Source organism: Mastigoproctus giganteus, chromosome 11, assembly GCF_048544385.1.
Source record: "Mastigoproctus giganteus isolate SK-2022 chromosome 11, ASM4854438v1, whole genome shotgun sequence".
In the NCBI taxonomy this organism is placed as follows: Eukaryota; Metazoa; Arthropoda; class Arachnida; order Uropygi; family Thelyphonidae; genus Mastigoproctus; species Mastigoproctus giganteus.
The window spans coordinates 89,038,638-89,053,772 of record NC_143585.1 but is presented as its reverse complement, the minus strand read 5'-3'; the positions used below and the strand labels follow the sequence as shown (position 1 = coordinate 89,053,772).

General features: G+C 37.0%; 1 protein-coding gene across 1 annotated transcript; it reads left to right on the top strand.

The window, feature by feature from the left end:
* The first annotated feature begins 8,209 nt into the window (after positions 1-8,209).
* LOC150078237 (NFX1-type zinc finger-containing protein 1-like) lies at positions 8,210-11,929 on the top strand. The gene has a single exon (XM_090384501.1). It carries the CDS (start codon positions 8,210-8,212, stop codon positions 11,927-11,929), a length of 3,720 nt encoding a protein of 1,239 aa, XP_090240627.1.
* The last annotated feature ends 3,206 nt before the right edge of the window (positions 11,930-15,135 follow it).

Here is a 15,135-nt window from a genome sequence, read left to right as displayed (position 1 = left end):
AAGGAGTTTTAAAAAACAGGATAGAAATCAGTTTCATAAATTAAGGGAAGAAATGTAGGAAAGTCCTTACTTTCCCTTGTATTCTGTTATGTAAGTTGCTAACAATATGTGCTTCTGGCCAATTACAAGATGACACTTTTTCAAATAGCTTACATAGTGACGAGAAATTTTGGATTATTATTAGAGAATATTTGTATCATACATCCCGTGTTCTTCATATATGACATATTTTGAGAACTATTTCTGCCTACATTTTGTTTAGGAAAGTTCAAATTCAACTGAGATTTAAAAGAAACCAGAAATTATTTTGTACTTAACTAAAAAGCTAGCAACTTATCAGTGTCCTGTCGGAAACTGTACCAAAATTTATATATGTCAACTTGTTTCTGCGATAAAAAGTAATTCATATGCAATATTGATACGACAAATACAAGGTATTTTCCCCTTTTACCAGCAGGGTTCAAATTTTGAGGAACTTGCTAATGACACATTGCCATGTTGTTGATGACAAATTGATGATGTAATTGCAGCTTTCATAAAAGAAAAGAGCATTCAATCCTTAACTATATATGCAAGTTTGCAGTTTTGTTAAATAAACATTGCAGTCATAACAATTTATTTCGAAATTCTAAAATCAATGTTAGAGCAAGAGTTTATCTCACTAGCATACGTTTTAGATTCTTAGAAAAAAACAAACAATATCAATCCAGGAAGAGTTTTAACGCCTTTAATATTGAAGCCACATCAGCCAACAAACAGGTCAGTCTAGCAGTACACTGTACGTAGTCTCTGGAATCTTCAAATTTAAAAAAAAAAATTATATTTTTCAGCAATTTTCTTAAAAGGGTTTTCATCTGTTACATTACACCTTGAAGTGAAAATAAGGACCTTGGCGTTTTTGTTCATAATGTGAACATAAGTGTTTACATGTGAAAGAATTGATTCTTTTTTAATTCTTGTTTTACGATTATTTATTTATTTTATTTTTTATGAAAACCCCAAGCACGAGAGGTATTAAAACCTATAGTACTTAGTACCATGCATGGGCTGGAGGTTGGGAAGATGAAAGAAAGATATTTGTTGATATTAGACTTGAACTTCTGTAGATTGTAATTTTCAGGAAATAGGTATGAAGGAAGGTTGTTCCAGAAAACGGAAGTTGAATGAATAAATGAGGAAGAAGAAAAGTTGGTTCTGGGAGTTTGAAGTTGGACAGTAAAAGGATGTTGACTGGCTGCGGCACGTGTTTGGATTGCTTTGGAAGAGAGAGAGTGGGAATTATAAAAGCCAATTCAGAAGAAGCCCATGGAAATATCTGTAGAAAAGGCATGCAGCGGAAACAGAACGCCTGTGAGACAGAGAATGGAGAGACTAATTAAGCAGATTTGAATAGGAAAGAGAAACTCGGTGTCATTCATTCCAATTCTTCTGGGCTGCTATAACATTCTTCAACAAACAGTTTATAACGATACTCGTATTTGTCTTTCAAAACTTCCAGAACTTGCATTTTTCGGGCCAGTAAAGTTCAACTTAAATTCACAAAGTAATAATGCACTCTTTCGATAGCTTACTCTTCAAATAAATTCTTTACTTTTAACCATAAATCGTCTTTCGGTTGCTTAAAAATACCCTGAATCATGTATAAGAGTAACTCCTGTTTCGTATCACCATAACAGCTTTTCGCGCTCTTCTGAAACGATCACCTGGCAACAAATCCAACAATTTCGCAATATCCCGACATAGATGTACAATATGAGTCACATCACGTGTGTTGTTTCAGTCAACAGCAGCAGCAGCCATGTTTTTTCTTGCAACGTGTGCTATCGCAGCATTTGGAACGTAGATCTTAGAAAAGCAGTTAGCTGAAATAATGATTGGAATAACACACAATAATTAAGAAAGGATTATAACGAGGTAAGAAGTATATTCTTATATTAAATATCTCCATTGACAATTGTTTCTTTTATTAAAAGAAGAAAGATCGATGTTTTTATTGTTGATTCATATGAGAAGTGCTTACATAGTAGAATATACTATTTGAAAATTACTATAAAATTTGCTGAAATAATAACTGCAGAATTTAATGATATTGTATTAATTGCCACTCAGAAAAATTAAACAAATACGTTGACTTTTTTTTTTTTTTTTTTTTGTGGTCTCTCGGCCTTCAATCAGATTGAAGATGTGTAGGATAAATTGGAAGAATGTAGAATTAGGGCAAGACTAAAATCGCCCTTTTTGTTACTGGATCTGACGAATTCTGACAGGAGGATTCTTCCTCTTGCTCAGAATAATCACCTGAGAGGGCATAAATTCAAATTGAGGAAAGACAGTTGTAGGATAGATGTGCGGAAGTTTGCCTTTAGCCAGCTGGTAGTTGGTTGGTGGAACAGACTTCCATCTTTTATTGTGGAAGTTAGCCTAAATAAATTTAAGGCTGAGCTGGACAGGTATTTGGAACGAACGGATGGGTGAAATGGGAGCGGTTTTTTTTGGCCGATGCTGCATAAGCTTGCTTTCTTGCATCATGTCCCTCTACTAATGCTAACTAATGCTTAACCCAATATTAAATGCATTTTCTGTTTATGCTCCTGGACGACCACACGGTCAGAGGAGTTAGCAACACAGGGAGAATAAAAGAAACAGCACCGTATTTAGCTTGAACCCCGGTCACTCAAGACACGTGTACCTCGCCTGACCACTCTGCTACGAACCGACAGTTAGAATAAAGTGTTTCACGACGATAGAAGCAGTTAGAAAGACATTTGTTAGGTAATTAGCCTTAATGACTCGGAAATAAGTTTAGGTGTGTGTAAACGGCCTCCGTAGCCGAGTGGTCAGGAGCGGGAGTGCAGTAGCACACGCTCTTTGAGTAGACTGGGATTCAAGCTCCTGACTGCTAAATGCGGTTGATCTGCCAACCCGCACTGGACCAGTTTGGCAGATTATGGTCCATTCCCTAAGAGGCTTCCATCCTGCAGTGGGTTGATAATGGCCGCAGTTTACTTTTACGTTAAAATTTTCTTCCTCTTTCTCGCATCCTGCTCTGAACTGGGGTTCCTCAGGCCCTCTTTTTTAAATAAAAAAAAAAAAAAAAAAAGTCATCCAGTGCGGGATGAAAAACATTTCATTTTTATTTATTTATATATATATATTTCTCTCTCTCTCTCTCTCTCTCTACCCTGGGCCTTCCCCGGCCCAGGGTAGAATGAGAGAGAGATAGAATACAGGCGAACTATCTTCTTCTTTAGGTAGTTCGTCTGTTTCCTCCCTGGGGAACACGTTCCTCAGGGAGGAGGGCGAGCAGACAGTATCGGAGGCCTGCCTTCCTGCGGCTAGAGACAAGTGCCTGGAATCTGCAGTCCTGTTGATTGCTGCTCTCAGGTAGCCAAAAGGCCAATACACAGCACAGTGTGACAGTACACACAGTTTTTTTATTTCCTATCCTTCTCCTCTGCGGGATGAAAAACCTCTTTCCGTCTCTCCTTCCCCCCCTTTCTTCTAACTATCCTTTTCCTGCCTGTGCGGATGGAATTTTTTTTTTTTTACGCTACGCACACTGACCTTACCTTGACAGAGTCTGTAAAAAAGTATAAGGTAACGAGGCGGAGTTGAACTTATGTTCTAGGAGCCGCCCACACATAATACATACATACCAAAAACCAAACTACACTTTGATCTTAGCCAAAAGGCTGAGAAGCGATCATACATACATACATGATACATTTACCTTTATAGCGCGCGCGCACACACTCCCGTCGATGCAGGACTTTGTGCTATAGCACAGACTATTGGAACAGGCCCGGCTCCATGTCTACGTGCCACCGGACGGGCACCAGGAATCGGCTGTCCAGGAGACAGCTGCTCCCTGCTGGCAACGTGGCCTTACATAGATACAGTACAGTACAGTACAGTACAGTACTGTACTACTACTAATAATATACACAAACATACTGTCAGGCCCGTTTTACAGAGATTCTTCTTTCACAGAGACATTAGGTGGAAACAGCCATATGCCTAGGGACCACCATAAACAGGGAATGTACGTATACATTTACCTTTAAAGTGCAAATGAAATTAAGAATATAAAGCATCAGTATATTATTATTATAATATTATATTAGTATATTATCAGTATATTATTATTAGCCATGAAAGAGAGAGAGTGGGGGGAATCGCCAAGAAAGAGAAGAATGATGATATCCAGCTCAGGACCCTGGGTGTGCCACGTCCATACTCACCAGATGTGAGCCCCTGGGGGGTATTGTCTGTATTCTTCGGTTGGGTTTCTGTTTCCCGAACGAAAATACGGAGTTTATGGAAGAAACAAATATGTTATCCCCTCCTGACCGACTAATTCAGCCAGATTTTAAGAAACACTTTCAGATTTGTATTAAAAATTCCATAAAAATTCCTCATGTAATTGATGATATTGAAAGTCGGGCTCTTTCCATCCTGTGTGGGAGGACGGTGCCCTATGCGCGAGGGCGACCTGGTGCTTGGAGCCTTCAGATTATGCAAAGTTTTTCATTCCTTGTGTTTCTATGGAAGAGTGTTTTTTTATGAAGATTTTTATTTATTTATTCATCCAACAGTTTTTTATTGCAAAATATCTTCAATCGCCACCTGCGATATACATCCCATTTTAAATATCCTTAATTTAGCCCTGAAGTGGACTGTTTCTACAATCAGTGGCCAGTGTACTAAGGCCACAACATGTCAGCATGTTATACACTCACTGCGCCAAAAATTAGAAACATTTTGCAACTGACTTCACCAGATAATTAAACATACGGTTAGTGTAAATTGTCACATGGTATTATCACAAGTTCCTTTGTACAGCTAAAATACAATACACTTTCAAGAGTCCTCTTAGTCATCTGGTCATGTGAAAGACAGGTAACTTTTCTTATTTTCAGAAATAGAAATATTGCAGCGCGTTTAACAAGTGCTACAATTGAGAAAACAAAGGAAATCACTTGTGTAGAAAGTAACCATCTGAAAATATACGCTGCGTGAAAAACGAGAGGAGAATGCAGCTCTAAAAGGATGAAATGCGACAGAAAGTCGGTACTCTAAGAACGAGAGCGCAGGAATTTAAAGTGATTTGTGGATCAGAACAGCAGGTACAGTGTGTAGCAGATGACGGAAAAATTTGATTTAGACAAAAACAGACCCATTTACAATCGAACTATGCTGCTGGAGTTGAAGAAACTGGGATTTGGTAGTCGTGTGCCTTTATGAAAACGACTTCTTTCTGTAAAAATTCAAAACATTCGACTGGAGTGGTGCTGCTAACGCCAAGATTGGACTGTGACAAAGACCATATGGTAGGATAAAACGCTCTTATTCCCCCACCAGTGGTAGGATAAGAGTAGCATGAAATTCATGAAGTCATCCATCTAGACTGACTCGTGTCCACCACTCAAGCGGTTGGGTGGAGGGGGACTGTTATCGTCATATGGGGTTTGTTCTGTTGGTACGGATAGAGTCCATTCATATCCTTAGAAGATCTCGTTACCCCCAATTGTCTTTTCGGACCCACTTCACCCTGCAGTGGTTCATTTTTACCTGACCTGGATCGCAATGGATTCTTTCAAGATAGCAACGCAACTATCCGACGTGCAGATTGTATCTGAATGGTATGAAGAACGTTTCCAAGGTCTCTGACATCTATACTGGCCTCCTAATTCTTCAGATTTTGAACCCAATTGAGAATGTGTGGGATATGTTGGAAAGGGAGTTTGGCTTCGCAGTTCTTTATAGACCACAATACAGCAGCTGACAAATAGCCTGATAAAGGAATGGTCCAATCTAGAGCTAGAATCCTCAGACACCTACTGGAATCCATGCGGCTCTATACTGGCTGTAATTCATGCAAAAAAGGTGGCCTTACTAGATATAGAATAAAGGTTTCTAATTTTTTGGCCAGTGAGTATACCTGCATATGTGGGATACATGTTTTTCCACCGGAGAGTTCCGAGAGTTTTTCATCTCACAAACAGACAAGCTTGCCTTAGAACACGCACGTCTTGCAGTCACGACACATTACGTTTTCAAGGCTTAAATTGCCGTATTTCCCGACCATAAGATCTACTTTTCGCCTGAAAAATGTTGCCTAAATTCCTTTGTGCCTTATGGTCTAAGGGTATACAAGTTGCACGCAGTAATTCTTTAATCTACCACAGACAGTATGGTCAAAACAAAACGTTCAAGTGGCCTTCCCAAAAAAGCTAGCTCTTGCGTTACCATTTTAGATCGCACGTAACAGACGCAAAAAAGACAGTTGCTGAATTAAACACGAAGTTAGCTGTAATTCTAGGAGATCTTAGTCAACTGAATCATTAGGCATCTCAATGAACACACCCTTAAAAGCATTCATGTGTGAGAAGTGGTCCTAATGGATGCGTTCACCAACTCACGATTTGACACCAACAGGACGAACGAAGCGACCAACCATTTGTCGAGTGTGCGAATGTATGAAAAATTAGTGAGAATTAGCGAAACACGAGACAGCTGCTATGTCTTCAAGAGACGTGCAATCAGTAATATCCTTGATGGTTCGAAAATGATGCATTCTTTGAAGAAAGTGAAATGTAGACCATAACATCAATAATGCTGAATGCGATGGTAGCAAAGACAGCTATGAGTTTCGAATATATACAGTAAAATATTTTTTCTCTCAAAATATGCCTTCCAAAACGTGGGTGCTCCTTGTGTGCCGGTGCAAAATGATCGCCCGAAAAATACGGTACTTCTTCATTATTTCCAAATTCTCACTTCCAGGTGCATCATCAGAATAAATTATAATTTATTTATTTATATTTAAACAATTATAATGCTATCATTATAATTGTAAGATTATCGGGACATAAATTTAGTATTATATTAAAAATAACAAGTAAAAAGATTAATATATTTACAAGGTCAAATTTAAAATGAAATTAAAGTTCAAACCGTTATTTACTGTAAAACAAAAGTAGAACAGTAATTGGTATTTAATCTTTGCAATTAAAATGAAATGGTATTATAAAAATGACACATTCATAGTATATATTATAAAATGTATTATAAAAATGACACATTTTTAATTGTTAACAAATGCTTTTCAAGTGTACACATATAAAATGGGTTTAATCCCTCATACGATTAAAGCCATTTTATTTGATTGAGAGGTGACTGACTGTCTACATGCTATTTAGTATAAATAAGCAAGTACAGTATTACTTTTTTGTGTAAAAGAATAGAGATGTGTAACGTGATGATATGTTTTTCAATCCGTTTTGCAGTCACGTGTTTAAGAAACAGGTACTCGGAAACAAGGACATACAAACCTTGTAGTGGCTCACCTACACACACATTTAGTTGTGGCCCACCTCCTCGTGGTGTAGACGGTCACTGGCAGGTTCCGGGTAGTCGTCTTTCTAGTAACAAAGTGACCACAAACAACACACTCTTTTGGCCTCTTTACAGAGTTCTGTGAGCCCAGATACTTTGCGATGGAAAGTACCTGAGTTGAGTTGAACTAGCTTTCTGGAGCCCCCGTATATAAGACTATATACAGTATATATCTACAAGCAAAACGAACTGAGAAATCACATTTTAGAAGCTGCTGAAATAGTCCTGAGGCGTTAAAACATGTCTGGGAATCATGAATTTTTCGCCCTGATTGCTGCATTTAACGAAATGGAAGTCACTTTGATCAACTCTTTTCCTTTTATAGGTTTTATTTTAATTTCGTTTTACACCGTTTTGTAATTTATGATTAATGTGTTACACTTCGGAATAGAGACTTGGCATTTTTTTGGGAGTTTTTTTTTTCTAGCTGTAGAATGTTTATTCTGTTTATTTGTTCCACGCTATTTTGAAACCCCTTGCATATATTGTGGTGCACTGTATACAGTTTGTTTTAAAAATGGAAACGTAAATTTTAATGCTTTTAGCAGCGTCTTCCCTAAGAATTTTGGGAAAAATTCTTAGGGAAGACCGCGTGAAGATGGAAATAATTTGTTTGGAAGATTTTTGTCGGTATGTGTTTACAGTTTACATAATAATAATAATAGTTTGCTTTCATTACTGTGCCCAAAATGCTTATTTCATTTTCTGACATAAATTAAGTTGTTTTTATTAATATTAAAATATTTTATTTATCTTTAGGCTGATGAATTTTCATTACGATTGAATAGTGTCCCTTTTTTGTTTTGTAATGATGGATCAGCTATGTGCAAACGTTTCAAGTACACGCAGTCGAAGATTAAGAAGTAACAATGGCCCTGATCTGATAGGTAAGCTCAGTTCGCTGTCATTAAACACACAAGGAAACACTGAGGATGGGCAGTTTACGGGGGCTTCCAAGAATTTCCCGTTAGATGACTGGAAGCAAAGAGGAGAAAAAGTTATGAAGGAACTGAGAACATTATTAAATCAAGATCCTTCTATAATTCCTCTAGAACTGATCACCAACAAGTCGTTTGAGGGCATTCTAGAAATTCCAATGTCATGTGAATATATAAACTTTCTTCTCGAGTTGGTGTTACAGTCATGTTCCGGTCTTTATCAAGAAAACGTTAAAAGTGTGTTTTACATGTTGATCTCGTCTGAAAAATTCCTGGAGACTCTTTCTAAGTACATTCATAGATTTTCCACAAATCGTAATACACTGGAAGTACAGAAACGTATGGAAACTATTATAGAATTTTTGTCTCAAATATTTAGAGTTTTTCCCGCCACATCAAGAACAAAAGTGAAGAACTTGCTGAAAGATCTTTCTAGCTGCATTAACGTCATCCAGCCATTCTTACCATACCAACAGATAAATACTAAAATAAAGAAACTTGAAAATGAAATTAAAGATTTTGTACCCGAGAAGCCTTCGAGTAGATTTCCAACGCCAGACAACGATACTAAACAGATTGGAAATTTTCGCTTGATCCCCGTTTATCCCACTAAGTCCGATGTGCACGATGACAGCCTCCCATTTGTAAGAGCGAACATTGTTCGAGGAAATTATAGAAATGTTGAACATTATTTAGATATCCAGTTTCGCCTTTTGAGGGAAGATATGGTAAGAGGGTTCCGAACTGCAGTGGAAGAATACACCCGTAACTTAAGTTCAAGTGGCCGCTGCAGTGCTAATATTGAGTCGGGATATATATTCGAAAACGTAATGGTGCTTGATAAGACTGTGTACACCATTGAGGGAAGGACCCGTGTCCTTCAGGTAATTCCAGAAAAGAAAATAAATTGGAAAACAACAAAGCGTTTCCATCCTGGGAACATTATATGTATTACTCCCGACCAATTTCGTACGTTGATTTTTGCTACTATTCAAGGTCGACAGTTTATAAATTTCAACTCATGCGAACTGAAAATTAAAGTTCATGTGAACAACGAATGCCTTATATCAGGCAGTAAGTGCACACTTTTAGAAACTGATGCCTTCTTTGAAGCATATAAATACACCCTTGGTGTGTTAAAAGAATTCAATGAATCAAATTTTCCATTAGTGAATTACATTGTAAATCCCTGCACAGTACCAATTAGTAAAACTGCAGCAGTCAGACATCGTTCTTTAATTAAAGACTTAGATGAGCAACAAGCAAAAGCTTTCAATTTGGCATTTTCAAGTAAACTGTCCTTGATCCAAGGACCTCCTGGAACAGGTAAAACTTTCCTTGGCTGCAAAATTCTACAGGCACTGTTGGAAGACGCAGATTCATTGGAATCGCCGTCCACGGAGACACCAATACTTCTAGTATGCTATACTAATCATGCTCTTGATCAGTTTCTTGAACAGATTTTGACCTTAACTCCTCGTATTGTGAGGATTGGAAGCCAAAGCAAAAACGCCACCTTGTCACGTTATCTATTGACAAACCTAAAACGTGCTGTGAAACAATGGAGATTATCGCAGAAAAAAAACTCTCAAAATAACCAGGAAATTGAAGAATCTCACGACCAGTCGTATAACTATGAAGAAACTTTAAAAATTGCTACAGAGTTAATGGGAAATGATTTTCCTCCTAATTTACCAGGCCGCATTAATTATAAATTAACGTCAGTTATTGACGACATAAATGCATTGTACGAAAGACTCGAATCATTGAAGAGGGGTCGACTCACCCGGGCAGTATGGAAACAGTTGTACTTAATGGCTGTGGAAGACAAAATTAATATACCATATTCAGATGATGATTCTGTAGAGAATAAAGATGAGGTTGCTTTTTTGCAGTGGTTGTATCTTAATGTTGAAAATTTGTTTCACTATAAAAATTTGCATATTTGGAAGGCAGCACTCTTAAAGGCCATAGAAAATATGAAGTCTCGTAATTTGTATGTTCGATATAAAGAATTGACTAATATGAACCCAAACAAAATTATTCAGCCTAGTATAATGGATAATGCCATTTATGAAATTCTAATGTCTGAATTCCTTAAAGTGAACGAGATGAAGGGTAATAAAACAACATATGGAAAAAATAATGGGACGTTATCATTAGAACAACGATGGATAATGTTTAGACGATGGATTAATAGTGTTATTCAGCAATACGAAGAAGATTTAACAGCGAAAGAGCAAAGGTACAACAACTTAGTAGAACCTTTAGAAGAAATACAAGTAGAATACAATTTTCGCTTTCTTCGACATGCCAGAGTTATTGGAATGACCACCACAGGTGCAGCCAAAAATCGTTTATTAATGAAACGCCTGCGACCATCAGTTGTAATAGTAGAAGAAGCAGCTGAAGTACTAGAAGCCCATATCTTATGCTGCCTAACTGATAATATTAAACGGTTGATCTTGATTGGAGATCACAAGCAGTTGAGGCCAAAACCCACTGAACACGACCTTGCCAAGAATTATAATCTAGAAATTTCGATGTTTGAGAGGTTAATTGGGAATGGAGTACAATCTGAAACTCTTAACGTTCAACATAGGATGAGCCCATGCATGGCGGAACTTTTAGTTCCGGAAATCTATACATCTTTGATGAATCATCCTTTGGTTTATGAATATCCTGAAATCAGTGGGATGAAAGGCTGCATGTTTTTCTTATGTCATACTAATGCTGAGGATGACTACATTTCCAAAAGTTACTCAAACCATTACGAAGCTTTGATTATTATTGGTCTGTGCCGTCATCTTTTATATCAGAAGTATAATCCGTCATCGATAACTGTCCTTACAACCTATACTGGTCAATTATTCGCAATAAAAAGACTGATGCAGAAGGACAGAGATGTACGTAAAGTGCACGTTACAACCGTGGATAACTTCCAGGGTGAGGAAAACGAAATAATTTTAATATCCTTTGTGAGAAGTAACAGTAAAGGACAAATAGGCTTTCTGAAGGATGAAAATCGGGTGTGTGTTGCGCTTTCTCGTGCTAAACATGGTCTTTACTGTGTTGGTAATTTTCGTTTATATGCCCAAAAATCTTGGTTATGGTGGTGCATCTTAAAGAAACTGGAGATGAGTGGTAACGCAGCAAATGCCCTCCCAATTGGATGCTTTGTTCACCCTGATAGAATTGAGATGGTAATAAAACCTGAAGATTTTAACATATTGTATCGGGGTGCTTGTGACAGGATTTGTGGTCGACCACTTCCGTGTGGACACATCTGTGTACTGCGTTGTCATCCCCATGACAAAGTAGAAATACGGTGTGTTCAACTCTGTTCCAAAATCCTGTGCAAACAGGGACACAGGTGCAGCAAATTATGTTATCAGCCCTGTATGCCATGCTGTAAAGATTTTGGCAAAAATTATCCCATCAAACCATCACCGGAATTACCAGGAAGATGTGTGTCAAATGCCGCTATTCACATTTTTGGCGTCTCTGGATGTAAATCAGAGTTGAGACAAACAAAGAATATCAGAGGTAAAGGAACAAATACATCGAATAGAAAAGACTGTATAATCTTGTAAATACTTTACTTAAAGTTTGATAATTTTAGTTACTGTTATGATTGAACTATGTTAATAGTTATCTTAGTATGAAACGGTATTTTAATGTTGTAATAGTTTACTTTTGCTACTTATGTACAGGTTAGTTTTGTGTACTTTTAAGTTCAGTATTTTAAATAAAATGAAATGAATTGTGATATATGATATTAACCTAATTTATTTACAGATACTTACTCATAATATTCCGGTCATTTTGAAGATATAGTGATTTAAAAATATTAGTAAATAATGGAATTTTAAAACTCTCGCAATGTGCACACTCAGTTTCTCAATATAAAATAAGAGCAATGAAATTAAGTTCAACTCGACTGAAAATGTTTGCATTCTAGCGAATGCTGGGATAACAGCAAAAAATGGATTGAGATTGATCAGTACGTTACGGTTAGGGGAAAACTCTCGTGGAAATATAATATTCGTTCTATCCAACCTGCTATACGAGTATTTCTGATAGTCAAGCTCTATCAGCATTAATATTATTTTCAACGAATTTCAGTAGTCAAAGTTTCACACTAAATGTGGTGATGTTCATCTTTCAAGGATAAGAAAAATTATCCAAATTTTTATGTGTTGGAAGCTCCATAATGCAGTAACTCCACTTGACTGAATTGGCAGTCAAGTGGAGTTACTGCATTAACGCTCATCTACATGTATATCGATTATTTCCGCTCACCTACATGTATATCGATTAGTCATTTTTTATGTTTGATTTTAATTTTCCTTTTAAGTTTTTCTTTATGGACGTTTTTTCACACTGTAGCCGAGTTCGTTGGTCTCTGCAGAGAGTTTCCTAGTTTTATTCCATATATCCTGGTTTCTCCTCTTACAAAACAGCTAAACCGACCATAGTACTACGCAGTTTACAGACCCTTCTTAGCCTTATTTGCCTCGGCCCATATTCGAATCCTCTGAACTCGTTCATTTATTACTGCTACTTACCAATCGGTCTTCTTTCCTGACACCCCTTGGGAACATAATAGTTAATTTTCTCTACGTTTTTTTAAAAATTGATTGAAAATAAATAAATAAAATATTTTGGTGAAACTTACTTCTTTCATTTCACTTCCATATTCACACTTAAATTTTCTGTTTATACTCCGGAACAACCGTACGATCAGAGGAGTTCACTAGGTAGAGAGAAATACAAGAAACTGCACCGTATTTAGCAGTCACGGATTTGAACCCCGTTCACTCAAGGCACGTGTACTTACGCAACCGCGCTCTGACCACTCGGCTAAGGCGGCCGCTTCACCTCTGTTACTGATATATCTTTTTGCACAAGGCTCTAATTTTAAATGTCTAACTTAGACATTTCCATATTGAACTAAATTAGGCGACTTTGAGATTCCCGTCTCGCATTTTAGTTTTCATAAAAAACACAAACACATAACGTGTTTGTGTTTGTGTTGTGTTGTTTTATGACAAACATGTTTATTTCAGTTTATGCAGCTCTAAGTGTAAGGACACCGCTCGTGGTTCTTGCATAGTGATTACTATTTGAAGCTTCTCTAAGCCAAAAAAAAAAAAAAAAAAAAAAGGCCCTTTAAAAGCTGTTGCAAAGGATCTAATGTCAAGAATACTTCTAAAGCTGTTAAATTTTCAGATGATTGCAATCAGTTATAATGGTAAAGTCTTTAAACTATTGCACCCACTTGATTTTGCCGCAATTTTGCAATAACTAATAGTTATTGCACTGGTTTTAGTACTCAAAATAGAGCAAGCTCCTATACCATGAGTTGTCTAGGTCACTTTTCCCAATCTGTGTCCCGCGTAACTTAAAAGTGGTTCGAGGGACTTGACAATAAAACACAGATTTTGTTTTCTGCATTCAGAATAATCTCATTAACAGTGATGGAAGACAGAGGTATGCCTATACAATCTTATGTATATCACATATGTTAAGTATGAGTACCTATCTCTGTATTTAAAAATAGTTATTGATATACTTTTTGAGTTTTTTTTTTTAAACGCCTCCTGCATTCTTTTTCTTTAATTTCAAATTTTTGTTAAGGGGGCATATCCCGCTCGGTCCAACCCTGAATACGCCCCTGGGTCTAGTCATCGCCTTTTCAAGCAAATGGCATCCCTGAAAGACCAGTCAGCACATTTATTTAAGATATTAGATGCTGATATAATATACGCACTATATTGGCAAAAGTAACTGGACCCTTGCTTGTTTTAAAGAATCTTGTATTGATTCACGCACTATAATTACACACTATGTCCTCGTCGTAGATCACGAACCAAAAAATAAGTATCACGCCTTTCAAACAGAACATCTTCGGGTCGAAATTAATGATATGCCATGATGCCATCACGAACATTAGAAACGAATTCTCGACTGGTCCTTATATATTCGAAACTGTTCTGAAATAAAGCTTCGCTTTACTTTGTTTCCCTTCCCTTCCCAAAATGCCTTTATTCCCCTTTTTTAAAAATGTTCTGAAAGAAACTTCCTCTCATCCACGTTAACTAATCCTTTTTTGTTTACTTAATTCCTATTTTTAAAAAGGGTGGTAAAAACTTCTCTAACCTTGGGCCTCCCAAGTCTTGGTCGGTATCATGGATGCCATGACCAGACCTTAAAGAACCCTTGACGCTCTAACACATCATAGGTAACCATGCTTATCTGCTGGAGTTTTCCACTTTATTAAGCAGATAAAATGTCATGGTCGTTTTTAACTGATGTCATAGCAGTCCGTTGGTAGGTGCAATATGGCCCGAATAGCCCTTGCACCAAAAACAACAGGCACCTTTTTCTTTCTTTCTTTTTTTTTTTTTTTTGGAATAACTTTTAACACCTTCATGATGTTTTTCATTGAAGATAAGTTCGTTATTATTAAACAACCCTCTCTTTTTTCATCTTTTGGCTGTGAACTTCAGGTGGACATTCTTGTCCTTTCAACTTCCAGAGTCATTCGGTATTGTCCCCTTAATATGTTATTACGAAAACTACATCGTTACGATTTTTAAAAAAATGACCCACTTGTTAAAAATCCACTTCTTTCTTGTTTTTTGTTAGTAATAAATTGCGATTTTCTTGAGAGAGAGACACACACACACACACACACACACGGAGGGGGGGGGAAAGAGAGAGAGAGAGAGAGAGAGAGAGAGAGAGAGAGAGCAAAAAGGGCTTTTTTCATTTTGGAATATCCTTCGTTTTATTT